Source organism: Gymnoscopelus microlampas (assembly GCF_963454915.1).
Source record: "Gymnoscopelus microlampas genome assembly, chromosome: 6".
NCBI lineage: Eukaryota > Metazoa > Chordata > Actinopteri > Myctophiformes > Myctophidae > Gymnoscopelus > Gymnoscopelus microlampas.
The window spans coordinates 48,229,602-48,257,334 of record NC_139943.1 but is presented as its reverse complement, the minus strand read 5'-3'; the positions used below and the strand labels follow the sequence as shown (position 1 = coordinate 48,257,334).

At 40.9% G+C, this 27,733-nt stretch overlaps 1 protein-coding gene across 1 annotated transcript; it reads right to left on the bottom strand.

Moving 5' to 3' along the window:
- Positions 1–26,644, bottom strand: LOC311047681 (ethanolamine kinase 2; the record flags this gene model as incomplete). Its single annotated transcript, XM_084060480.1, has 8 exons — positions 1–70; positions 9,300–9,373; positions 13,369–13,529; positions 14,063–14,146; positions 15,682–15,830; positions 20,929–21,069; positions 21,898–22,160; positions 26,504–26,644. 8 exons carry the CDS (start codon positions 26,642–26,644, stop codon positions 1–3), a joined length of 1,083 nt encoding a protein of 360 aa, XP_083916606.1.
- Positions 26,645–27,733: the final 1,089 nt, after the last annotated feature.

Genomic DNA, 27,733 nt, shown 5'->3' with positions numbered 1-27,733 from the left:
TTAACTCAGAGTCAATCCAAAATATTTCTCCTTCTTCTCAAAATAGTGGTTGAGTCTCGCCTTTGCATACCTGAAAGGAGAGAAAAAAGTGGGTTGAGAAGGTAGGCATTTGCTTACAATACAGTAATAAATACGTTGAATCTAAAATAAATTCAATAGGATAATAATGCTGCCTGAATACACATATTGGAGAATTTAAGAATTTCTAAGAATAAATTGATCATACCGTACAAGCAGTGTTTTTTTTCATGTGTGTGAGAGAGCGCAGGCCAGAGTGACCTTGTTATCGTCAAAAGCTAAACAAGAACTATGGCATGAGACTCCACTGCACAATCCTACAGAGTCTGTACTTCACAGACACCAGGATACTGACCAGGATACTGAAACCAGGATACTGACCAGGATACTGACACCAGGATACTGACCAGGATACTGATACCAGGATACTGATACCAGGATATACTGACATCAGGATACTGATACCAGGATACTGACATCAGGATACTGACAGCAGGATACTGACATCAGGACCAGGATTGACACCAAGACCATGATACTGACACCAGGATACTGACACCAGGACCATTACACTGACACCAGGATACTGACACCAGGATCAGGATACTGACAGCAGGACCATGATAACTGACCAGGATACTGACAGCAGGACCATGACACTGACACCAGGATACTGACACCAGGACCATGACACTGACACCAGGATATTGACACCAGGATCAGGATACTGACAGCAGGTCCATGATAACTGACCAGGATACTGACACCAGGATATTGACACCAGGATCAGGATACTGACAGCAGGACCATGATAACTGACCAGGATACTGACACCAGCACCATGATACTGACACCAGGATAGAGGATACTGACACATATCATCACACATAATCAATTATTAGGCTTGTCTGACCATTTAAAAAAAAAACTACACAAAACAAAACAACAGATCTACAAACTGACATGCAAGTCTTTGTGACACGTTGTTAGCTTATAGATCTGCAAAGATTCCGATTATGTCATTTGCGGGCAAAGCAGGGTCTCAGTCTTAATGTCCCAGTATACGTACATTTTTTTAAAATGAACTGGGCATGGACAAGACACATGGCAAACCTTTAACCGTTTTACAGCTTCATTACACACATTCACACCTGGGAGCTGCCCAGTGCAATAACAATTTAATACTGTTGGCCACTACTGCCCAGTACAACCTCAGTCTTATACTGTTGCATGGAGCAATAAGTGTCTTGCACAAGGGCATCTTGCCATTAATTGTTGAGAGAGTGGATAGAATGTATCACTCACATGCCCCACCCAAATGAGTTTGTCCAGGGATTGGAATCGACAACCGTGGAACTACAAGCATGTTTCGCAAGGCCACACCAAGAGAGATGCAACAGATAGATTGTATTGAATAATTCCACAGCCTGTCCTACTAACGCAATCTCATGTTGTACCTAAATCTAACTCTTTGATTCAATTTAAAAACACACACACACACACACACACACACACACACACACACACACACACACACACACACACACACACACACACACACACACACACACACACACACACACACACACACACACACACACACACACGTTTAACTCTAATCCTAACTTAAACCCACATGTCTAACCTTAACCATTAACCTTAACCCTGATTCTATAAAAACAGCATGCACACACAAGGAAGGCAAGAATGCCTCCTTACAATAGATTGGTTGGACACATCAAACAGAGTTTCTTTCAAGTATTCACTGGCTGGAGGGACAAGAGAACCAGAGAATCTTTTGAGCAGAGAGCTATTAGAGAAAAGAAAGGAAAAATAAAAGCCAGGGTCTCTCTGAAGGCCTGACGTGAAATATTCAGTGCAGGGAAGTGTGACATTGTGAGTGAGAATCAGAGAGTTCAGATCCAATAAGCAAATGCAGCGGGTAAGAATAGGTACAGTAGTGATTTCAATCCTGATCAAGGAAAATGCATGACTTTCCTTTCCTGAGCCAGACAATAGGACCGTTCAGAGGGAGACGGCTAAAGCTGGGCTCACCCTACAGGAGTTTTAAGGTAGCTCTTTAAGGTGGTTTTAAGGAAAGCGTCTGTAGCCGAATATCTGTTGTCGAATTGGCGGTGTGCACGCTGTGAAGTCGGTCGTAAGTTGTAGGGAAACATCGAAAGCTGACCGAACTTGCTCGGCCGGCCTTCGACCGCCGGGCTGGCGGAGAGGAGGTATTGTAGAGCTCTCTGGTTGGCTGCTAGGAGGGATAGAAGCGGACCCTTTCTAAAATGCAATACAGAGTCGTGCTCGTAGTAAATTTATTTTGTCTGAATACAGCGCATATCCATGGTATAAATATTGCTACTGCTGCATGTGTTCTCAAAATGCAGGCACTAAAAGTGTGGGACGGTGCACACACACACACGTGTGTGGTTCATCGTATTCAAACACCTGCTGTCAGCTAACTAAGCGTATATACCGTATCTTTAACTTACAGTATCAATATCATTAGCACTTACTGCTGCTTTTCTTTAAGGAAAATAGGTTTCACTTGAATTTAGTTTTATCATTGTAAACCTGAGTGCTCATTCTCCTACTATTTCATGGGACAATGGATATACAGGGAGGATAGATTGGCTATTTTATCAATTGAAAATTATGATTATAATGATGAAACGTTTAGCCAACTGTTTAGCCAATTGTTTTGCCAACGTTTAGCCAAAATGATGATTATAATGATGAAACGTTTAGCCAACTGATTAGCCAACTTCGTGGATGCGCAAGGCTCGTGCAGTTAGTATCATACAGTAGGCTACTTGTACTTGAACAGAAATTACTAGCTCCATTTTTTCCCCAAATCATTCTAGCTATTTATTATATTTTGATCCTTAATTGAAGCAAAAATGATATGGCCATGAGTGCATTGCGCTGCCGCTTACTGTAGGCATGCAGTGTTTATTGTTTTGGATAACAATAGGCTTTACTTTACTGGAGTATTTCCAAATTGTAATACTTTCACTTTTACTCCACTACATCTCAGAGGCTAATATAGTACTTTTACTCCACTACAATGAATTTGAAAACTTTAGTTATTAGTTACTTTGCAGATTATTATTACAAAACATACATTAACATTAACCACACATTAACCACTTCAGCCCTATACTTAGGCTGTTTGAAAATAGTAGATCTACAAGCTCACAACGCGTCGCGATGATCGGCTATTTTCAAAAGATTTTTATACATATCTAACTTGTGAAATGGGGCATTCTGGATGATGAGTACTTTTACTTTTGGTACTTCAAGTATATTTTGATGCCAATACCTTTGTACTTTTACTCAAGTGCATTTTTAATACCAGACTTGTACGTGTAACTGAGACTACTGTACATTGTGGTGTTGGTACTTTTACTTACAGTAAGTAAAACATTTGAGTACTTCTTCCATCACTGATTGTATCATTATCTCCTCATCTTAAACATGCACACACACCACAAGATTTGTAATTAAATGTGCATGATGACTATCATGTCTGGCTTAAAGAATGAACCACCACGTGTTTCCTCCATCTGAGCTGTCCAACACACAGAGCACTGGGGGACCCCGGGAAAAGTGAAAAATCACTGCAACTTTATAAAGGTCCCTGTTCGCCGATTGGTCGTTATGTCACTATAGACTCTATAAAGTCTACTGTAGAACACACAGTAGCACTCAATGTGCTCTATTATAGTATAGAGTACACTGAGTGCTGCTGTGTGTTGTTGCCAACACAGTTGATGAGACCATTTAGTAATTAAAGCCTCTGTGCTTTATTGACCACACATGTATTGCTGCATCAAGTCTGTAAGGTACATGAGTACGTGTAGCCCAGCCTTATTGTCTCCGCCAGGCCGAAGGCATAGCCGAGTAAATGTTTTGCACCCTGTCCGTCCCTCCGCGCGTGTGTGTGTGTGTGTGTACGTCTGTGAACAGCTAATCTCCGGAACCGTTGGCTTGATCGCAGCAAAACTGTGCACACTCACTCCCTGAGAACCTCTGCCCTAAACATTTCACATGGGCCTGTTATAACGCCACCAGGAGGCAGTTTTTGCAAAACACATTTTTTGACAGTACACCTATAGATTTGTCCAAAGATCACACAATTCGGTATCTCTATAGTCATTAAACGAAAAGGGTCTTTCAGGTTTCTTTTCCATCCTGATTGGCTAAGATTGCTCCCTTATGAACAAAATGCCTCAAATCATGATCACAGCTTGCGATTTCCGTGAAATGTTGTTCAAATCAGCCTCAACAGGCCGATTTGTGTTTTTACCTATAACTGCACCGATCTGTGTAAAACTTTGTATGCGCACTCCCTAGAGGCCAAGGAGAAACCTTTGCCCTGCATTTTTCACATCTGCCTTTTATAGCACCACCAGGAGGCTGACTTGTGTAAAACCATTTTTTTAATATTTCACGCAAATCGGTACACAAGATCTCTATAGTCATGTGATCAAAACAGTTAGATTTTTTTATATTCCATCCTGATTGGCTAAGATTGAGTTTGCAGGAGTGGCCCGTTTTGAACAAACTGCCGCAAATCATGAACGCAGCGTCTGATTGCAGTGAAACTTTGCACGCACATTCGCACTACGTTGAGGAAGAAATGCCACCCTCCTGATTGGAGGGTGGCACACATTGCTTTCACACATTTCACACATTGCTGGCCCACAACAACCTACCTGACCGTGCTCTGAAGAGCACTTTTTCTAGTTAAAAATATCTTGTTTCCAATACTGACAGAAAATATCTATATATATAGAGAGAGATTTTGTGCGAAATCACATCACATGCTCACACTGTCTATGGCTGCCATTACATTAACCTCACATTCCTAAAATTACCACAATGCAATTCGCCCACTAGCACTGACCTGGCACGCCTACAGCATAAGAGACTATTGTGATCAATTGTCATCAAGTCAGCTGAATCTGAGAGTTGCCACAGGGCATGACTTCCATAGAAAACACAATGTTGTTTTGTATTTTGTATCAGTCATGTTGTAGAAAACTTCAATAAATGGGATTTCTGACTATGCTTTTGCCCTTGGCCATTATAACAAACCTTTGAAAATAGAAGTAGAAGAAGAAGAACACAGTAGTTTTCAAAAGCGTGGAAAATGGAAACATAGAGATTGAAGTTCGTCCTTTAATAAGCCCTTTCATAAAACCCTCAATGCCACATCAATTTTCACTCTCTTATACTGTAGCTTTGGCGAGGCCAAATAAAAAAGAACACATCATACTTGTTCCCTTTGCTGCTTATCTCTCTCCACCTGTAACTTCAGGTTGTATTGTTTCAAGAACTAAGCTTCAACTTCTGCTGTTTATGCAGCTTTCTGTGTTTTCAGTTTGACTGTTGTAAGGAGCGGGCTCGTTCTGGAGATTCTCTCTACCGATCGATTTCACACTCAACACAGCAGTTCCTTGGGTCCTTGGACCCACCAAATGCTGTTAACTTTTACCAAAGGTAAAATACAAAACATTTTTGGAGAAATAAACTTGTTTTCTGAAGCAATGTTATGTTAGCATTGCTTTCATTTCTTTACAAACATATTGTTGAACTGTTAAAGAATTGTGAAATGGAATTGGGAGTCTGCTTCCTATATTTCATGTAGGGGGGACAGACAGTAGGGGTGACACAAGAGAGAAGTCTCCACCGATCACTGTCAGGGGTCCTAAGCACATATATTTTTATTAATAAATAAAATAATGAATCAACAACAGGGGTTAAATAGGCTAAATAAAAAAATCCAGTGGACTTTGCAGAATTTTACAGAATTCAAATATTTTTCACATCAATATCGAACAATTATCCTTGTCTTCCATTAAAATCATCACATGTCACTTCTGCCTCTTCACAATCATTAATATTTGATATTTGGGCCATGTGCAATCATGTTTGACTCATGACTATCGTCTGCTGAAAATACCAGCAGTGCTCTCCTCATACATAATCACATTCATCCTGGCTTTTATTAAACTGGACACCTAAAAGTAGCATGTGCAGTATTTATCATCAGCAGCAACGAAACCGAGACGTTTTTCTATTCAGTGAAAATACCGGGAAGTGAACTCCCTCAATTTGAAGCAGGTATTCCATTTCACAATGTGCTTTTGTGAACAACCCCCACACCTCCCCTTTTGGGTTTGCAGTCAAACCCAGCCCCCCCCACCCCCCCATCAAAACACATGCAAGCGCGCACACACACACACACACACACACACACACACACACACACACACAATTTCCCCATAATAATGTCTTTGTCATGTAAAGGACTCGCCTCGCCAGCGTGTCCGCAAAATCCAAACCGCTGCCTCTCAGACACTTTCAGCACATGAACGGAATCTTGAAAAGAAAGTAAATATAGAGGGGGATCGAGGGGGTGTGTGTGTGTACGTATGTGTGTGTGGGGTGGGGGAGTAGCATTCCCCTTGTGGCTCCCTATTGTCACATCTCCATATGGGCCTGGTTAGAGCGCACGGCCCGACCGACGCCTGTCACACGATGGGAAGTCAGGAGAGATTTGGCCCAGGGGGATAACAGGGAAACAGGACTTAAGACGCACGCACGCGCTCGCACACGCACGCACGCACACTCGCACACAGTGTGTTAATGCAGACTCATTAGGAAGAATAAATGCTGAATAATCAAAGAGATTATGCACTTGGAAACCTGTAATTCTATGCTACAGTAATGTTGAATGTTGAAAATGCTGCTGCTCAAAAAAACACCATAATTGTGATTTCGCTGGTACTGCCTCCCCATTCCGTTTCTCCTATGTGAAAACTAAACTGTACACTGATTGGCTTTAACTAGACTGATGGCAACTGAGCATATAGTATGGACACAACAGACAACTAGCAATAGGCCAGCATGTGGCTAAATGTACATCGGCCTTGTGCGATAAACCATTTTAGCAAAAAAGCTACCCAAAATGGACATACAGCAGCATTTTGAACACATAGTAATTTCTTATAGCCGACTAGATGAAACAAAGGAGCATTTCATCCACACACAAAAAAGCATCCGCATTCTCCCTTCTCCAGCTCCTCGGCGCTCAGGGATTTTGAAACTAGAAGATGGGGTACAAGGTGATTGAATTGGGGGAAGCAGTACCTTCAAACATCAGTCCCCCCCCCACCCCCACCCACCACAAGCTACTACCCCTGCCCTTAAACTCATTTTGGTTAACCCCCCTAGTTAGAGAGGGAAGGTAACCTGACTCTGGCTGTGCACTTTAGGACAACCTCAGACGTCTAGCGGGTGCATGTGGCCAGTGCTGAGGGCCGGGGGCCCGGACCGGGGATTGGGGGATGAGAGGAGAAGGTATATAATGTAAGCGGTAGGAGCGACGATGGCTCTGCTGGAACAATAGAGGCTCTGTGTCTCAGAACCCCTCTGGATCACATTTCCTTCCAGGTCCACCGTCTAAATGAGACGGCCGTGTGCGCGTGTGTGAGTGTCTGAATATAAATATCAGCATGTGTGCATGTGCGTTTGTCTGTGTGCGTGCGTGCGTGCGTGCGTGCGGACCAGAGTGTTTCTACAAGGATGCGTGCGTGTTTTCTGTATGCATGTGCAGTATGTGTGTGTGTGGGTGTTTTTGTGCACATGTCTACATTGTGAATGATTGTATTGTGTCTATGCTGAGTGTGTGTGTGTGTTTAGTGGGGGTACCTATCGCTGCTTTAGCAAGAGGAGAGTTAGGGGAAAAGCCACACAGGGGAGGAGGGTGCCGTCTGTCGATAGCAATTAGGATCATCGTCATGACAGCGGTGGCGGCGGCAGACAGGCAGGCAGGCGGGCGGAGAGAAGGAGAGGGGGAGAAGGAGGGAACGGCAAACTTTTCACCCTTGTGAACTTCAGTATTGTCGGGTGCGGTAGGACAAGAATGTCTTCAGAAGCACTGGTCCAAAGTCCCTATCGATGCTATACGTTTTCCCTGTCAAGCCTTACGTATATCATGAAATGTGATCTTTTTCTTTTACACTCCATGATGTATGGGTTAGACGTGGCGAAAGCCAGTTGATTTATAATACTTCATTTATATGTACTACGGTATGTTTGGTAAGACATTAGCTAAACTGTTGGCCATAAGCTGTAATTATAATGTATGATAAAGATTATAGGCATATTATGAGCACATAAATAACTTCCTATATCTGAGATATTTCAGATGACCGATAATGTCATTTTGATTTTGAGCTTGATTGTGATCTTGACCTTTAACCTTTTTGACCCAAATCTTAATAACTTCTATAGGGCAGCAGACAAATCATTCCCACCAAGTTAAATTAAAGTTTACCAATTTGTTCTTGATTTTACCTCAACCTTCATTGCGATCTTAGCTTTTGACCCAAAACTTTAGTTTTCATGTTTAAGGACGACATGAAATAAAAAAGGTTTTTCATACTTTTAGAGCATATCTGGGGTCATGGAAATAGATGCCCCCCCCCCCCCCCCAAAAAAAGGAAAGTCAAAAGTCCTTAAACCTGTCAAACAAAAACATAATGTGCAATTACTGCAACAAATCTTTATGAATAATCATGAATCATGATTTCATTCACCTGTGATTGTCATACAGTAGCTCATGGTCATCCACACGCAGCTGTTTCTTATTATGGAGACACTGTTTGGCTGCTACTCTGTTGTGAATCTAATTTAAGATGACGGCCGGACGGTGCATTACAAACGTTCCCTTTTAAAACTTAAACAGCATGCTAAAATATTGTTCTAAAAACATTTGAGGTGAGAAATAGTCAATGCAGTAACAAACATGCATCAGCACTGTCACTATCGCTCTCTCTGCCTCGCATTGCGTAACTGCCTCTGTTTGACTAGGATTTTCACAATAAAGGTCACAGGTTATTATTGCTAGTTTTTACTAAGAGAATGACAGACCGATAACAATACCATGCCATACATTGTTGCGAGACAAACAACAAAAAACTAAATTGACCAATGTTACAAAGATAATTAACCCAGACTGAAAATGTTTGACTCCATTAACCGAAATTGAGCCAAACAAAAAAAAACACTAATTATTCAATTATTTTTAAGATTTTATTTGTATTTTATTTTATAAAAGATAATTAGCTCCGGGGCCTATTTTGAGTATTAGTCCATCCCTGCCATTAAGAAACCAAAAGGAAATAACACTTTCAGTAGCAACAGGTGAATGACAAAGACACCTCACTTTGTTGCTGTCTTCATGAGAAAAATGAAAAACAAACCTTTGGAAGTCAAAATTAATAGAGGAGTATCGTGCCTGCAGGATTGCCCAAAGACTCCAGAAGAAGTTGGATGCCTGACAGAAGAGAAGAATGAAGAAATACTTAATCTTCAATCTCTATCTCACTGGACTGAATAAAGATTTTCTGATCATAATACCAATATACTATTAACTCCAGTGGTATAGGACATGTACATATTATTATACAGGCAAAACATTATCTAAATAATTATTACATTTATTGCATCAAAATGATTATTAGTTTTACCTTTACAGTATGTCTACAAACCCATATGAAAACATTAGACCTTTATTTTGGGATATTTTGTCTGTGATAACTTACTGTAACTGCCACTGAGTCCTCAAATGCCCCTTTAAAAGCCCCTATCCATGATCCAGCAATCAAAGAAAGTGTGAATCAAAAAAATAACCCAACAACCATGACATTGGGAAACATGCATCTATAATGTATCTTAATGAATGGTAAAGTTCTTGGTAAAGTTCTTGGTACAGTACCGCACAGGACTGTTTGACTGGCAGACTGTGCGTAGAAACATTTTTGGTAGCAGTAATGTGGTTTATGCCTGTATTCTCAGTAAACTTGAAAATCCTATTTTGCAAGAGCGTGTCATTCTCTTCGAGGATCGTATGGATCACATAATCGTCATGCCATTATGCGGTACTGGGGACATTTCCAAATACTGCAGGTTCTGTGAATTTCATTCACGTTGGTCCCAGTGGAATTTTAGCATCACAAATGCTGTTTATCTGAATGCTATTTCGGAGACCTCTTCACCCAGAAAAAGAATTTTGTGAAAAACAGATTTCCTTCCAGCATTTATACAGTACACATTATCAACTCCACTCCATCTTCTTTGCTGGTTCACTTTGTGTTGGTTTCTTTACAGCTCCCCAAGCAGTTGCATGTCGCCTCAGCGATGTGCTCAGTCAGAATGACAAAGCTCTGCATTGAATGGTTCCCTCCTTAATGGTTTTTGCTCACTTAAGGCCATAGACATCCACGCCTCCATAAATTTCTGTTGTTTCCCCACCCCGACAGTAAATCTTCATGATAGGACCACTAATAGCAAGACCCTAATAGGATCCAGGCAAGCCTCTGTTCTGTGGCCCAGTGATATAATCACATTTTTATTTGATAATCAAATAAAGGGGTCCGGAATGAAATACTGGCAGAGGAGAATGTGGTTTTCCCCCTTGGACTTTTTCCCCCCTCCCTCCCTTTCTTGGCAAATTTTCATCAGTAATCTCTGTCTTTGGGAGGAAGAGAGAGAGATTGAGCGCATTTCCATTATGATTAATAACCCCTCTACATTAAGCGGCTATTAGCCTAACACTAAGCAGAGCCCGTCGGTGACAGCGAAGCCATTGAGAAAAACTGAGATGAGAGTTGCGTATACTGTGGGTGACATCACAGAGGCTTTTTCCAATTCGTTTTACAGGCTTTAGCCTCCGTATCGAGAGAGCACTGGAGGATCCCTGCGGAGGAAAAGACGGAGTCGTAAAGACCCCACTGTGCCTTGGCACGCGCTCCCTGGGATTAAGACTTGAGAGGGGGAGCAGTCAGTCATCAGAACTTTGGCCGGTGGCCAGTCTTTGTCAGTGCCACACGCAGAAGACGACACAGACACAGTGGATGCTGTTGGTTACAGCTCCCAGGGTGCTTTCCCTGGTTATCTTGAAGCAATGAAAACAATACAAACAGCCAAAAGGCGTGATAACGAGTTAGGAATTCTTAAAATTTAGCTCATTTGCATCACTTGGGACACAATACACTTTAGACATTTATCTAAAACTCCTACCTATAGGGTTATTTACAAGGAATAAGCTAGGCTCGGGGGCTCAGTTATGCATTAAAAGTCACCAACAGGACTCATGGCAGTCAATTGGCACGTTTGCTGCTTTGTGGATTCAACCTGTGAATGTTTGCTTTGATGACGACTACTGAACAAGTGAATGGTGAGAATTTTAGCTGGAAGCAGGGAAGTGTGACTTCTCCGCTCCGTTTGTCGTACTAATAATTCATTCCAATGGACAATGACGAGGACAGATAATAGAGCATTCACAAGTAGCAAGTGGGTTGGAATGAGTACAACAGTGGAACAGCCAGAAACAATACATTTTTTGGGAGGGGAATACTTCAGCCTTCAGCCTAACATTTTCTTGATGAATAGTCCCTAGAATCAGACAGGGAGATGGCAATAATTCTCTCATGATTGTCTCCATAAACAAGCATGTTGTCCTTCATTTCAACACCAGTCTTTTATATAAATGAGTCGGGTTGGGAACTTGGCTTACCCACGGGTGTCAGTGAGCGATTTCTCCCACTTTCCCCAGGAGTCAGGGGTCCTCCTCAGTTTGTCAAAGACAATCTGATTTCAATCAACATCATGTTATCGCTGCTCCTACTCCATTCCAGACTACCCCCTCCTCCTCCTACTTCCCCTTCTTTCCATTTCTTTGGCTAAGGCGTCAGTTATTTCAAAAAAGTAATATGCTTTCTCATCATTTCTGGCGTATTTCAAGAGACATTCACACCAGCCCAAAATTGCGAAGACAATTCCACATATTGTGTCAAGTTATGAGAGCCCTTTCAGACGATAGACCAGCACCGCTTGAGCCGCCAAAGAATGAAAATTGTGGTCGTAAGAAAAATAATTTTGGCTGCTGTGTTTCATTTTTCCAAGCGGCGGTTTTTAATCAACTCAGACGGGGTCCATCAAACTCCGTACAGCCGTAGGTCAGCTGTAGATAGGGCGGGGTTTGTTGGGGTTAGGTGCAGGGGAACTTTGAGGTGCTGGAAAAGAAAATTGCTAAAATGTGATGCTTAAAGTGTTGCCACCCTGCCATTGCTTCTGCACAAACAATCATTTAAGAGGTTGGTGTACATATGGATATGGTTGAAATGCATATACTCTGCTGTTATCCTATTATCTTTAAACCATTTAAACCACTCCTAAAAAAAGAAATTACTTCAGGGACATTTGCCACACCTGACCAGAACCCTAAGAGTTCTAATAATAATAATATTCGTCCAGCCATTCGTCCTATTCTTGCACTAGTATGCTTGAACTGCACCTACCTAATCTGCTGTATATAGAATATACTGTGACGTTGTTTACACAAAGTTAGGTGGCAGCAACTGGGGAACAAATGCTGTTGGTGTATACAATATACCAAGAGCATTTAATGATGCTCTATTCTATTCTCTTTTTTTGCACTCTCTTTCTTTTCCTTAAATCTTTTTACGATTTCTATCATTATTCTGTTGTTATTACTTGCGCCTGTGAAGCAGCGCAAGTACTGTATTCAGGGAACCAAAATAAGTTTTATTCTTATGTACCTGTACACAAGATGTAACAATAAAGTACAACCTCGAACCTTAAAGTGTTTGGGGTAGACACTCAGAAATAAAAAATAGTGATTAAGAGTGTTTAGAGAAGTTGTCAAAACACATTTATGGTTATTGTGAAAAATACACACAGTATGACTTTAAGTGCTTAATTGACAAACTAATCACTTTTTTTCAGAGAGGTAGGACAGATATGAAGATAGAGACCGGGTCTTGTTTGATGAATCCCTGGTAATAAATATCTGCACTTAAATTGGTTTACAATGAAATACAGAGAGAGAGAGACACACAGACAGACAGACACAGACAGACAGACAGACAGACAGACAGACAGACAGAGAGATGTAGAGGGGGGTGGGTGAAAGAAAGAAATAAAGAAAGATGATATAGAAATTATAAGAAAACAAAATATAACTACCTGACACATTGGAGGAAAAAAAGAACAATAACTAGGGAAAATTGCAATGCTATTTGGCCCTAAACAGAGAATACAACAAGTGATTGATCCAAAACTAAAGAAAACCTTGACTATGCACCTCACATTCGAGAAAGGCAGTGTTTAAGTATTGTACCTACTATATTTGATTGCAAAGTTGCAATGTTACACAGCTCTGTTTACACATTTATTTATTCTACTAGGGCTATATCTTTAATTGTACATTTTTAGTTCACTCTTGCTTAAGGAAGAGCAGTTCCTTACCAGTGAGAATTTACACACTTGAATGTAGAGCCTTGTAACTTCTGTCTGTGTAACAGTGACCTCTTGTCCTGTACTGTGTTTATAGCTCTCCAGGTAGGCTGTCAGCCAGTCCCTCTGCAGTTCACAGCTAGGGTAGAGGGTGTAGTCAACATCATTTACACCTTTCTCACACACACACACACACACACACACACACACACACACACACACACACACACACACACACACACACACACACACACACACACACACACACACACATTTATAAGTCCAACAATATAGAACATTCTTTACAATAATGTATCTAAAGGTCAGCCAATCACGATTCCAGAGTTTATCTTAACCCATTAAGACCTGAGGCCGATTCTACAAAATATCTTCTAAATCCTAACTGTTTTTTGAAAAAACTTATGTTACTATGTCAGTGATTGTCAAACTTTTTCATGTCAACGACCCCAAAATGTATATGTATTTGACCGTGGACCGCCATCTCAAAATATTTTGTTCCAGGGACCCCCAGAAGCAAATGTTTGCTTTAAAATATATCTATTCAAAGATTTGCACACATTTTCATGATTTTTCAAAAATAGCAGATCTACTGTATAAGCTCGTAGTGCGACGTTATGAAGGACATTTACACAATTTAGCTGAGGCTGTTATTCAAAGTGATTTCAAGCAATTGAGGAGACCCTACCACAAAATTCATTGAAATGATTCCCAATATCAAAGGCCTGGTAGTTGTAGTCTGCATACTCATAGTCAATAAATTTCACCATTCCTAAAAGAGAAAAAGAAACGTAGAAATGGTAAATAGTGCCTTTATCCAAAGCGCTTTACTATGTGTATTACATACAACCATTAACACACCGATGGCGGAGGCAACCATGCAAGGCAACAACCTGCTTCACGAGAGCAGTTAGGGGTTAGTGTCTTGCTCAGGGGCAATTCAACATTAATCCAGGGGGATCGCACCGGGAACCATCCAATTCCCAAGTGGACGCTCTACCTCTTGAGCTACTGCTGCCCCAGGAGTGGTTACCAGGACAACAGAAGGAACACACATCCACGGCACAGGCATATAATTGATGTTTCGCTCCCTTTGTCATTGTTGAAAGTACAGAATCAGTGTGAGTCAAAAGGACATTACGTTTGTATTGAGAGGAATGTTGTCCTTGTAAAAAATAATCTTTCACAATGTGCCAAGGCTCCCAAATTGCCTTTTGTAGAGAATAAGTTGGCTAGCCTATAATAAAGATTTAAAAAAAGATTTTTTTCTTTTAGTGGTTCTTCTTTTCTTCTCAACAATAGATAAGAAAATAACATCTAGGACCTAGGTATTCTTTACAGGAAATATTATAATAAAAATGTGCCCATTTGTGGGATGCTTCTTATTTCTTTCTTTGATCAACATTATCTATAGTCATTCATTGAAAAGGAGCAGGTTTGGCTATCTTGCCCTTTTCATTTGTTTGAGCTACAGAAGTCCATTTTACCAGTGTACGTCCGACACGGCAGTCTCACAGAAGAGACTTTGATGAATGATAACGACAATTCATGCAAATGATAATAATTCCAAAACCGCTTCTTTCTGTGGCCGACATGTCCACCCAGAGACACCAGTGATTTGAAGATGAGCCAGCCAATGAAAATGGATACTCAACAGTTAAAGGACAACTTTGTTTTTTTACAACAAGGGTTATTTTATTAGTTTGTAATGATAATAATTAAATGATGAGTGTTAAAAAAAAAGTCATGTGTTGCTTTCTATCGTTTTTTAATGATTTAGTGATTTTTAATTGGGGGCGGGGGCATTCGATCCATTGGTAAATAGTCATGAACGCAGCCTCCGATTTCTGTGAAACTTTGTATGCACATGATCCCCACTAGGCCGAGGAAGAAATGCCACCCTACATTTTTCAAATCAGCCTCATGGTGGCGCTGTAACAGGCAGATCTATTTATAGGCCAAAACGTGAATCTGCCCGTTACAGCGCCACCATCATTCAGACACAGTATGAGGATTAACATCTTTAAACCTGGCGTCCCTATTTTGGGCATGTCAATCTAGGCAGACACAAAAGCAAAAACAAAAAATCTTATGTGGTTAAGCATCATTTTAACATTCTTCAGATATGGCCAGTTGTTTTCACTAAGGGTTCAACCGAGGCAGAGGCACCATGGAGGTGTCTACTCACTATACTGTAAGCCCTGCCTCCAAATTGGTGCGTGAGTACTTTACCCCTGTGCAAACAGGATGCCCCCTCTCCACACACACACACACACACACACACACACACACAGAGCTCGCTCTCACCTTCAGTGTGGTTGTTAATAATGTTTTTGGTCAGAAGGTCATTGTGGCAAAGCACTGTTGGAGAGTCAATCTGAGATAGGTGTGTCTTCAGCGACTCCATCTCACTGGACAGCATCTCAAAGCTGGGGACATCTCGCAGGGGCCCGGGACTGTGAGGGACGTAACAAAACATCAACCATGATGTCAGCCTTTGGTCTGCATTTGGATTCTTATTTGAGTTAATCAGTCACTAATGCAACAGGGTTTCATACACGCAGATACTGTATTTTGTGGGAGTAGCCAAGATATACTCTACTACAGTATGCTACTAGCATTTCTAAAATTACCACCCCTCATCTTGCATGATTTGCTTCTATTCTATTGAATTCTGATAAATGTGAAATATTTTCATGTAGGAAAAGGTTTAGGCAGAGAGAGGAGTGAATTGATTGTGATGTCTCTGTCTGTCCGTCTGTCTATCCATCTTTCTTTTTCTTTCTTTCTCTCTTTCTTTCTGTAATCTATTCTATTATGTCATGGTCTACTCTATTCTAAAATATATGTTCAGTTGTATTCCATGAGATTCTGTTCCATTCCAATCCGTTCCATTCTGTAGGGGCCTAATCTATACTCTCCTGTCATGTTTTATTCTACTCTGTTATGTTTTGCCCTATTTATTTTATTCTACCGTATGTTGTGTTATATTCTATTTTGCTCGATTATATTCTATTTTGTTATGTTACTGTATTTGTTCTTATATTCTATTTAGCTATTTTCTATTTTTTTATAATACTATTCTGTAATATTCTGTTTTATTCTGTCCTGTCCCCGTCTATTTTATTCTAGACGGAAGATTTTTTTGTCGCCAATATGTTGAGATGAACTTATGCCATGAACTCTGCACTGTACTTTTCAGTAAATAAGCTGTTTGCAAAGTGAAGTATTTGTAGCAAGCCTGGTTGAAGAGTTTACATGCCTTGTTTTCACTCTGTTGATAACTCAATCTGTCACAAAAGGTCCTAATGTCACGGACATGAGCAGTGAAATGCACCTGGAAGACACGCTGCACAAGCATTCCCGGCCCCCTAATTAATTTTGTTTCCTTTTCAAAAGCAACGGCGAGGCAAGAGGGTAATTTAAACACTGTTCTACCTATTTACCCAATGGAGAACAAACAGACACGGTGGTATTATACACACTTGTCGACATAATTTAGTGAGGTCTGTCAGGAGCGCACAATAAAAGCAGAGACACAGAACCTTGTTTACAGTGATGATACAGGGGCTCTTGTGTCTCATTCTAAGTCATCCTATTTCCTCCTCTGCCACAGACACATTCCCAAATCCCAATATTTTCTTCTATTATCCTCTGTAAACTTTTTGATGAGTACATCCGGTGGATGAATGGTGTGTGCGGCTACATGGACAGTAAATGTGCGCTTCCAGATGTTATTTATTTTTGTGTTATTTCTAGAAATGTGTAAATGTACACCAGAATTAAAATTTCTTCCGTAAAAATTTAATTTGTTACAGAATTAATTGTAAACGTATTGAAATGTTAAAGTGCATTGACAAATATTGTGGGAATCATAATTGAATTTGCATGTCAAATTTCTATCTTAGAATTCCTGCCTCTAATAACAAAATATATATTTCCTCTCCCCTCCTTGATACTGTGCGTATAATCTCGCTATCTCTCCCTCTTTGCGCTCTCCTTTTCAGATCGAAGGCGCCGGAGTGCATTTCCTCATGTCTTCCTAGTCACATCTCTTCTTAACCAATGTAATTTGTGGAATTTCCTCCTTTTTGGTGGTTCATTATAAATGCACCTTATTTACATATGTTTTCAAGCACCAGCACCCCTCTCACACACACACACACACACACACACACACACACACACACACACACACACACACACACACACACACACACACACACACACACACACACACACACACACACACACACACACACACACACAGTCGTGTGTGATTTGTCAGAGTGCAAACGGGAGACACCATGGGGGGTCGGAGAGGAGGAGGTCGTGCGCCCTTCGCTTTTTCTCCTTTTTTTTCGAACACCTCTTACGCTCTCACAGCTGCTGGAGCTTTTCTCCCTCATCTCTCTCTCTCTCTCTCTGCTCAGCGGGTGACTCGAGGACCTCCTCTGCAGGTGCAGCCTCTTCCTGCCCCCCCCCCCCCCCCCCTCTCCGCTTCTCTTGCTCCTTCCTTTCTATCTTTCTTTCTATTTCCTCTGAAGATCGCATTCACTAAAGCCACTCACACATTCCCAAGTACAAAAGTGTCTCTGATGGCTGTTTAAAAGATTATTGGCTTATTCACCAATCCACACAGGAATATTGATACATGAGTGTGCACGCGAGCGCATGCACGCAACACACACACACACACAAATCCTTTGTGCTAATTACAGAGTTAACCACCCTGTTTTATACTTTGTGTGAAGTTATTGCGTGGTGAAAGTAAAAGATCTGCAATATCACAGCGTTTACATTTTAAAATTTGTGGAATTTGTAAAGATTTCAGAAAATGTTCACATACAGTATACTGACATGCTCAAAATAGAGATGCCAGGTTGAAAGTGGTTAAATTAACAGGATTTCAGTGTATCCCCACAATAAATGGGAGAATGGACAGCTGCCTTTTAATGGTGAAGCTTCGGGTCTTATCTTATCTTGTGCAAACTATACCTACTTTAATTTGCCAATGTGTAGTATTTATTCTGCACACTGGTGCATGTTACATTCACTTCTGCTGTCAGCATGTGTTGGGAGATGGGTACCGAGCCTAGGAGATCAGTGGACTTTGCTCACTCAGTCATACAAATGTCTCAGCATAGCACCATCTATTGGACTATTAAAAGTGGTGCAAGTCTCCTTGATGCACAGAATGTGTTGAGTCGGAAGATTGACCTGTGCTGTACTGTAGGTAATGACAAACGTACACATTGTCATCCGCCTGCGATGGTCACCAAAAGGTGATGTGATTGTACAATGATTTATAACAGCCATTACACAGTGGTTCATCTAGTTGCTGAGAACCCGGATGACTGTGCTGTTTTTTGCTCTCTCTGTCTTAGAGGACTAATTCATCCTGGGACCCTGGGTGAACACTATTAGCAACTTAAGTCCTAGATACTTCACAACTTACAACAAATAGCCGATCAACAAAAAAGATATACACTTTCTTTTAGATATTTAAACCTGCATAATGACATGCACAAAATAGGGATGCCAAGTTGAAATTGGTTTAACTACTTGATGGAATAGAAAACCGGCAGTTGTCTGGGTCGATACAATAAGAGTTGACAACCAATTTACCAGCTGGTTGAATGTTGAACTATTCTAGTACAACATATGTTGATTACAATTCTCAAATTGGGCCGTGCTTTGTCAAGGTATTTATACTATATTAAGGAGCTCCATTTACAAAATCCATAGGCTACATTATATTCCATACTGTAAATGTAGCCATTTATATGGAATACTTGAAAGTAATCTCTCAATATAGATATATAAATCTTATATAATATAAGATATTGTCTATTCTATCTTCAGCAATGTTATTTGTTAGTAAAAGTTATCAAACATAGAAAAAAATTAAGCACATGAAAATGAATGTCTCATTTTGTCATTTGTGCAACAATACATGAGCATAGGAATCACTGGTACGCATGGAGAAAATGTGTGCTGCTGTCTGTGTCTTGTCAACGAGATCAGACACAGCCTCTTTTCTTAGATCCCTCAGAAGCTTTTGTCTCTGGGAATGCTGTAAGCTAAAACGACATCTTATCTAATAAAAAGAAAAACCTGTCCCCCTCTCTCTATTATGGATGACCCACTCAAGCGCTAATTGCCTTGCCCTCTCACTTAAAAAAAAACTCAAATGGACAAGGCACAGTCGCACAAAAGCAGACCCAATGCTCTCTTTTTGCATGGACTTCCGACCCCTTGGGCTGGCGAACGTAAACAAGGCTGAACGTTTGACTGATAAGGGAGAGCTCTGCAGGAAGCTTAGCGGCTCTGCTTTTTTCTCTTTGTAGTGTCTGTGAGACCCTCTGAACCTTTCACCTTGTGAACTCCCTCTGTCTGAGATAACAATGTCATTGCCACAGACCCCACCACTTCAGATGGCCAATCGGAGAGCGAGACGTGGCAGTGGTGACTGGACTGTGTCAGAGCACAACACCGCAATGTAAATGCAAGACTGGACCCAAAAATTAGCATCTTGAACAAAAATATATGGGTGGGAAGGAAAGCTGTATATGCCTTGATCTTTTTCACATATTACGTGATAGACAGGTGGGTGATCTCAACCCGATGGTACTGCAGGCACTTAACTAATAGGTTTTGAATCCTGCTCATTGACCTCTGTTGCGCGTGATTTTCTTATTTGTATCCTCTTCTTCCTGTCTCTCTCCATTACACAGTAAAGCAGAAATGACAACCCAAATAGAACTCAGGACAGACCAAAAATTGTCAGTCTATTCCATTTGGTGATTTCAATTTCCCATACAGGGATATATGATGTCTATCTAACATAGTGACCTTAATTAACTCTGGGAGGGTGCAAATGGATAAATTAACCCTGAAGATTATACTAATTGTGCACATGGTAGGTAGAGACTTACTACGTCAAAGACCATTGACACAACATGAACATGAGAACTTGACAGCTATGAGCCTGTCTTTGAGAGGCTCTGTGATTGGTGAACAGGAAGCTGAAGGCAGGTTTCTCTTTGAAAAACATACACAACATGACATTGAAAAAAAAAAGATGAAACATATCTTTTTGACTATTTCCATTTCACACTAAAGTGTATCTAATCAAATTCAATCGAAGGCTCAGTTATTCATACAGAAGGTTACAGGAGTGTGCTTGTGAGGAAGGTTAATGGATGGCTGCATAGGAGACAAATGTTATGTTATAAACAAAGAAAAAGAAACTCATTAAGTGATGGTCTAAGTTTAAAGAGATGGCCTTGAGACTGTAAGGTTGGCGGTTTGAATCCTCCAAGCAGCTGGGAATTTAGGCAAGAAATGTGAACACGTGACACTCCATTGAGCAAGTCAGATGAACACTATCTGTGCAGGATACTCTGTCCGGTAGCCAACAGTAGAAGACTGTGGTTGTACTGGGCAGCTCTAAGGAGTGATTTAATTGTGTCAGGAAAAGGTCAACTCCCATGGGAGAACGCTTAAGCAATACATTCAAGCCATTAGACAGGATTATACTTTTCTGCTCACCTTTGCTCCACTGTTCCATTGCTGACATTGTTCTGGACCAGCATAAGAAACTGGGACATTTTGGTCCAGAGCAAAGGTTCAGCTGTCGAACCTTTTTCGGGCCGGATGGAGTGTATTCTGCCCAGCTCCGTGGCAATCAATCTACAGGAAAGAACATTTTCCCAGATGAGAACGTGCCATGCTTCTGTTGCAAAACAAACACTATCAGACAAGAAACATGACTCCCTTTCCATTTAGCACTCTTATCTTGTTCACCCATTCAAAATGGACACCATTTCAGCCATGACCTTTTGACCGCTTGAGAGTCGTTCCTCGAGAAGTCTCAGGGGCGACATTAAGCTTGTTGGGGTTTCCCTGCTGGAGTACGACACAGAGCGGCTTGATCAATGTGTATCATGGCCCTGGTGTTTGGCCCTGGCAGTCTGCGTTGCATCCTAGTGTGTCCAGTGACTAGAATAGTGATGATGTGGCGTTATCAGCGGAGGAGTGATAGATGGAACAGGAGGAGCCGTGACCAAACAACATTGCTCAATATGAAACACAGCTCGGGTCAGAACTGGAGTCAGCAGTGATGCTGTTGAAATGCCTAAGTAACAGTCTGCTATATGGACGTGGACATATGAATTGAAGATATCCACACTCTCACGTATGCACATGTGCACACACACAAATTCTAAAAACATTCTTAATCATTACATATGTATACATTCAGTACATCATTTTCTACTAATAATAATACTACTAATGATAACAACTATTATTACAACTATCAATATTATTATCATTTTTTTTTTTCCATTTTAGTGCAAGACTTGGGGGGGGGGGGGGGGGTGGGGGTATGTGCAAGATTATGTGGAGAATAAATCATCTTGATGTTTCTTCATGAAAAGACACACTGATATTACAACCAATAAAAGAGGTCCTTGATATTTAACCACTTTATAAAACATCAAAGCCTGTGACAAAGACCTGTAGATGGAGGGCTGTCGGAGGAGTTCATCATCCAGCACGGCTCCCCTCACAAACTCGTAGCAGATGCCATTCTGGAAGCTGCAGTAGATCTGGGGGCCACAGCCATGAGCATGGAACACCTGAAACATCTCCACCTCCTTGTTCCGGTCCACAAAGAGCTCTGTCATCTTTCCGTACACGCGGACCAACACACAGCCGGGGTCCTGCAGGGAGCCCACATAACAGCCCATCAGCTGGTTTGTGATGCCCTCTGTGAACACCTGGAAGATAACAGGCAATGACAGGTTAATGAGATAAATTAACTGGTGCTTCAGGCAGTTAGTGCACAGACTAATGCTGCCCCTTTGTGAGCTGCGTATAGAGTACAGAAGTCCTGACGTCACTCGTTCATCCCCAGGTTCGTAAAGTAATTTCTCTATGGAGAATAACATTGGGTCATCATAGAATCGTCTCATATAAGAATTGTGGTCCAAAAATAAACAAACTGTCCTGGCGATATTGTCAGGGAGGAGGTTCTGTATCGTTTATGATAGTCAGTCACTTATATTTGATACAATCTGTTTCTGGCGAAAATGTAACTAATTCGGCGGAAGTAACAGTAGCGTTTTCTCACCGTCAGTTGATGCTTCATATCCATAAGAGTAAAACCGCCAGGGTCATTTGTTTATTTTTGGAACACAGTTCTTATTTGACGCGATATTAAATACGTCTATGGGGATTCAGAATGGGAGTGGAAAACCGCGAACCGGGTAGACAAACCTAGGATGTGTGAATTATGTCAGACTTCGGTGCTCTATACCCGTCACCCGAGTCAGTGGCCAATATAGGAAGTTGCATCAGGATCGAAGGACTCCAGGGGAATCACTTTTTTATTGTACAGTTGATCTACAGACAGTTCAGGACTTTTAGGCCAAAATGTAAAGCGTTACAGCCTCGCTACAGAGCGCCACAGTGAGGCCGACTTGACAACATTGCAGTGGAGACACTCCTTGACTTACAGTACTGTGTGCACTAAACGTTTCATACTGATCAGTCCAGCAGTTTGAGATTAGCTGCACACATGCACACACACACAAATTGTTACATCTATTGTGTGAGTGATGTGACCTTTACACACTCGCACATAGATGCCCTTCAGCTTTGCTGCACTGATAACAAAAGATAGCACTTCAAAAACAGAGACTTGTAAAGAGTTGAGAATGTATAGTTTTGCCAAAATATAAATGGTATAGGCCTAGCCTAACCCTAACGCAAGGGAAGAAAGGCAAGAGGTACTAACAGGTAGATTAGCAAAACAACTAACAGGAACAAACAACAAAACTGTGCTACTGAAACAGACAATCTTGCAAACATTGAGGGGAAAAGACAGGTATAAATACACTTGGAAACTAACCAGACACAGGTGAACTGAAGAACAATGAACACAGGGAATGGCTGGGGCAAACAGGACACATGTGACACAAATAATCACAGTCAGAAGAGACTAGACAGGGAACAACTACAAGGGAAGGCAGGAAACATAAGACCACAACTTCAAAATAAGATACGGAAACATATTTCAAAATAATATACAAAAAAAATCCTGACACCTACCTATTGTGAAATGTTCAATCCTCAAAAACGAAACATAAATCCTTTGGCAGTGTATTAAAAATTTACAATAATGTACAATAATACAACAAAGTAAATATACAAAAATAAGATTTTCACATACCACCTATGTGAAAATTGTGCCCGATGTTTGACACCTTCACTGATAAATTCCATACATGTTATTAAATTTAATACAGCTCTCCCCAGGTAATCAGGTTATGAATGATTGACACTAGACCTTTCTTTTACCTGTCTGCCTGCTGTACACAGGACTTGACTCTGCCTGTTGGCATTATTTTTTCATGGAGTACTTTATTAACAGTTTGCAAATAGTACAGTGGTACGATTTTACAATGAATGTCCTCTAGGGCTTTTGATGACCCACATGACTCACTCATGACTTGTTTCAGCATCTTGTTTGAACATTTCAGCACCATATCAACAAAGTATTGAATTAATGCCATTGCACCGACATTATGCAAGAAGACATTTATTGATGATCTCACAAAGGATAAGTGCTACAAGCACTAGCAGTGGCCCCTTGTCGTGTGCTGGGGTGACCCCAGCACACGACAAGGGGCCACTGTTTGCTCACAAGTTCCCTTCAGACATTTGTCTTCATTCAGCGGTTGTTCGGAATTCTCTCATTCACTCACCAACTGTCCCCAAGGCTTTGTCTATGTGCCCGATGGGCCCTGTGTGGTGCACAGTTGTTCATATCGAGCTAGAGTGAACAAACATGGCCCCCTGACATCTGATGAAGTATTCATACCACTGTACCACTTGGACAGATGCCATGGCTTTCAACATACTGTACCTTTGGATCTGCTGTCTTTTGTCATCCAGATTTGCATGGCCAAGCATTAGATAAAAGTAGTAACTATTTACTCTGGACAATTTAATTTAGCTGCAACAGTGAATTTAATTGGTATTTACATAAATAGCTAAGAGAAATTTACCAAAACTAGTCTCCTTCTAGGTTGAGCTACATCCCTTGAATATGATACATGCCATATCGTCTCTTCTGGACAACCACCTATCTGACCGACTTTTGCGGCAGGCACCACAATCCAGGACAGATAACAACGACAGCGCTATGATTGGGCAGCACGGCTCTGCCCCACATGGTAGCGTCTTAGTCTTCGTAGTAGTCATGTGAATTGCCCGCTCTCACTGGTCTGAGAGCTGCCGCATTGATTAATGAGGCGCTCCATATACAGTAGATGACTGGGCAACAGCTTTACTTGGGAAAGTTAACAAGGTGCGGCAGTGATTTGCGCTTCATGTTAACCAAATAGCAGACTGCATGTCAACTTAATGAGTTGGATGCCGGGTTCCAAAATAACACATCAGTAATTATGGTTTCATGACATAGGCTAGCCTATACTCACCATGGTGATCCAAATGAAAGAACAAATACTCTATATCGCTCTGGCAGACTTTTAGGTGTAAAAGTGAGAGAATAAGGAGAGCTTATGAATCACTTTGCTATAAGAGAAAGCAAAGGGTCTGCTTTTGGGAGCCTAATAGAGATTTTGGACGTGTGTAAAAATTACGTTATTTCTTAAAGGCATTAATAACACCGTCAATGACGACATGTAGTGTTGAACACACACATTGTAAAAAATATTAAAAGCAGAAGTTCAATGCTAATCTCTCGCCTAAATAGCCTATATGCGAGCACAGCACGCGTCTAATTTATGGAAGGATCGTTGTCTAAATTAACTGACATTTGCAAAGTCATTTTTCACTCTGTCCTTTGTTCTGGAATGTTCAAAGCAATGCTCTTAGCTGTCTTGTGTATTTGTTAGTGTCATACAATGCATCACTGTGGGGGCTGTTGAGAGCTGAGAGGGTAGGTATGGTTTGTATACACAACCAGCCCTGGTCTAGATGGAGGGGTCACACACCCCAATGCACTGTCCCCTAACAAACATAAAATCTATTTCTCCGAAAGATTGGACCTTGTGTTTGCACATGGGAACTAGAATGGGATTATCCTGTACAGAGCAGATGTTACAGCCAATACAATTCCCAGGATTCCCAGAACAAAATGTCCACCCACGTTGTTTTCCAGTTCCCTTGGCTTTACATGGTCCTTGTTGAAATAAAATGCATGTTAAAGGATACCGCTGGTGTTTTTACACAAATGGTTCCATAGATGTAATCCGTCATTGTCAAAACATGGATAAGTAAAAAAAACAAAAAAGACAAACAAAGCGGATATAATGTTAAATATTACACTGCATTAAAAGAAATACTTACATTTTGTCAGATTAGTATAGTATTAGTATATGTGATGTGCTCTATGTTGGAGCCTACAGTACTAATAACAGTGTGGTTACTGTTTGAACAACACTGCTTTTTTTTCCAAGGAATCAGGATTGACTTTTCAGTGATAATTATGGTTCTTAGAGTTGAAATACAGTATATTGTTTGTTTTACACTATCATTGGGTCTACTCTGTAATCCTTGTAATAATGAATGAATTCATGATCTCCAAAATGGGTCCCACTATAAGTAACGTTGAATGCTATCGTGAATGCGAAAGTTTGGGCCAGGAAATCCCATTCAATGAGGAGACATCCTGATATGAAAATGGGCTCTCTATAAATAATGTGTAATCCATCTAAAATGCCTGTAAATCCATCCAGCTTGCCCGTATACATTTGCCATTTGATTGCGCATGTGATTAATGTATTCTCTGTCCCCAGAGGAATTAAATCGTGTTTATGCACCCATTGGGATGCAAACCAGTGATATACGGTAAACACATTATTTTCTTTTGTTTCAAACATTTGGATCTTAGAAATTCCCTGACCACAATATGAAATCACCTGCCAAGATAGATGGACCAGAAACCCATGCTCTAATTCCTCAAATATCACAAAACCCCATAAGAATAATGAGGGAAACAATAACTAGGATTACTGTCATTATCAAAATCTACTGTACATTATATCATGTGATGATGTGAACTCCTTACCCCTTAATGTCTAAATTCACTTGCCTTCATCTGGATGTCCTGGGCCTTCCACTGAGGACGCAGTCTGCTGAGGAGCTCCAGGATGCCCATACGAGGTTCATGCCCATCAATAAAAACGTTGAGATGGAGGAGCCGTTTACCAGCATCGACTAAGCCACCTTCCATGGTCAGGGAACCAGATCCAATATGTGTCAGGGAAGTACTGTACTGGGAAGATTCCTTGATTCAGGAAAACTGAGCAAGGCCAGTTTGATTGAAAAACTACAGTAGTTCTTGTACATAAAGAACTTACTGTAAATACAGAAACTTTGAGATTAGTCAAATGGTGTGCATAGTCTCAAGTCCATCAAAATGTCATCCAGGATCTGACAGATTTCAAAGTCGGACTTTTTAAAACAGCAAGTGTAAACCTTCAAAACAGGTTGACGGACCCCTCTAGGATGTACACGCCTCAGTCCATTTGCTCTAAAGGGCTTCTCTGTACCCGAAAAAATGATGCAATCCACAAGCCGAAAATTGCATTGCATTAACGCTGTTTTAATGCTTTAATACAGCTGCTTCCAGCGAAGTGCCATCAGCTGAGCTTACAGCAGATCACTGAAGATGTCCAGTTGTGTGTTCAATGACTCAGTAAGCCAGCTGGGCTTATCAGAGGCCAATGTTCCTAGGTATCCCCTTCCACTCAGCTTAAACTTGGGTTAGTATACAGAGAGAGGGGGTTACACATTAACCGCTGTCTTTGGACGCTCGTGGGCAAAAGTGTTGATACATGCAGTGTTGTGTTTAGCCTGTTGTTGGCTACGTTGGATACAGTTTAATGAAGAGGTGTTGCATTTGATCTGCTGGTTAATGGAAGATATCCAAAATAATCTTGTCAGGACTTTGAGCTTTGATACAGTCACGTATTGTACATTACTGAACTACGCTTCTCAGAATTGTTCATTCATTACAAGTTATGGCTTTGATACAGAAGCATGATGCAGGCTGTTGAACTGCACCTTTTTCAAAATATTCTCATTGAAAGGTTATCAAAGTAAAGGTCAAAGTGTACTTTTTAAGCTCTGACATAATAGCACTGTGACTCAAGGCTGGTTCCATTAAGAAATATAAATACATTTATTATATATAGACATGTATTTATTATTATTATTATTAGGTATTTCATGGAGCTACTTGCGGATTATACCAGGGTCAGTCCACCTTCAGGGACACGCACTGACCTTTTGCACCTAAATCCCATGTATAATGCACTGA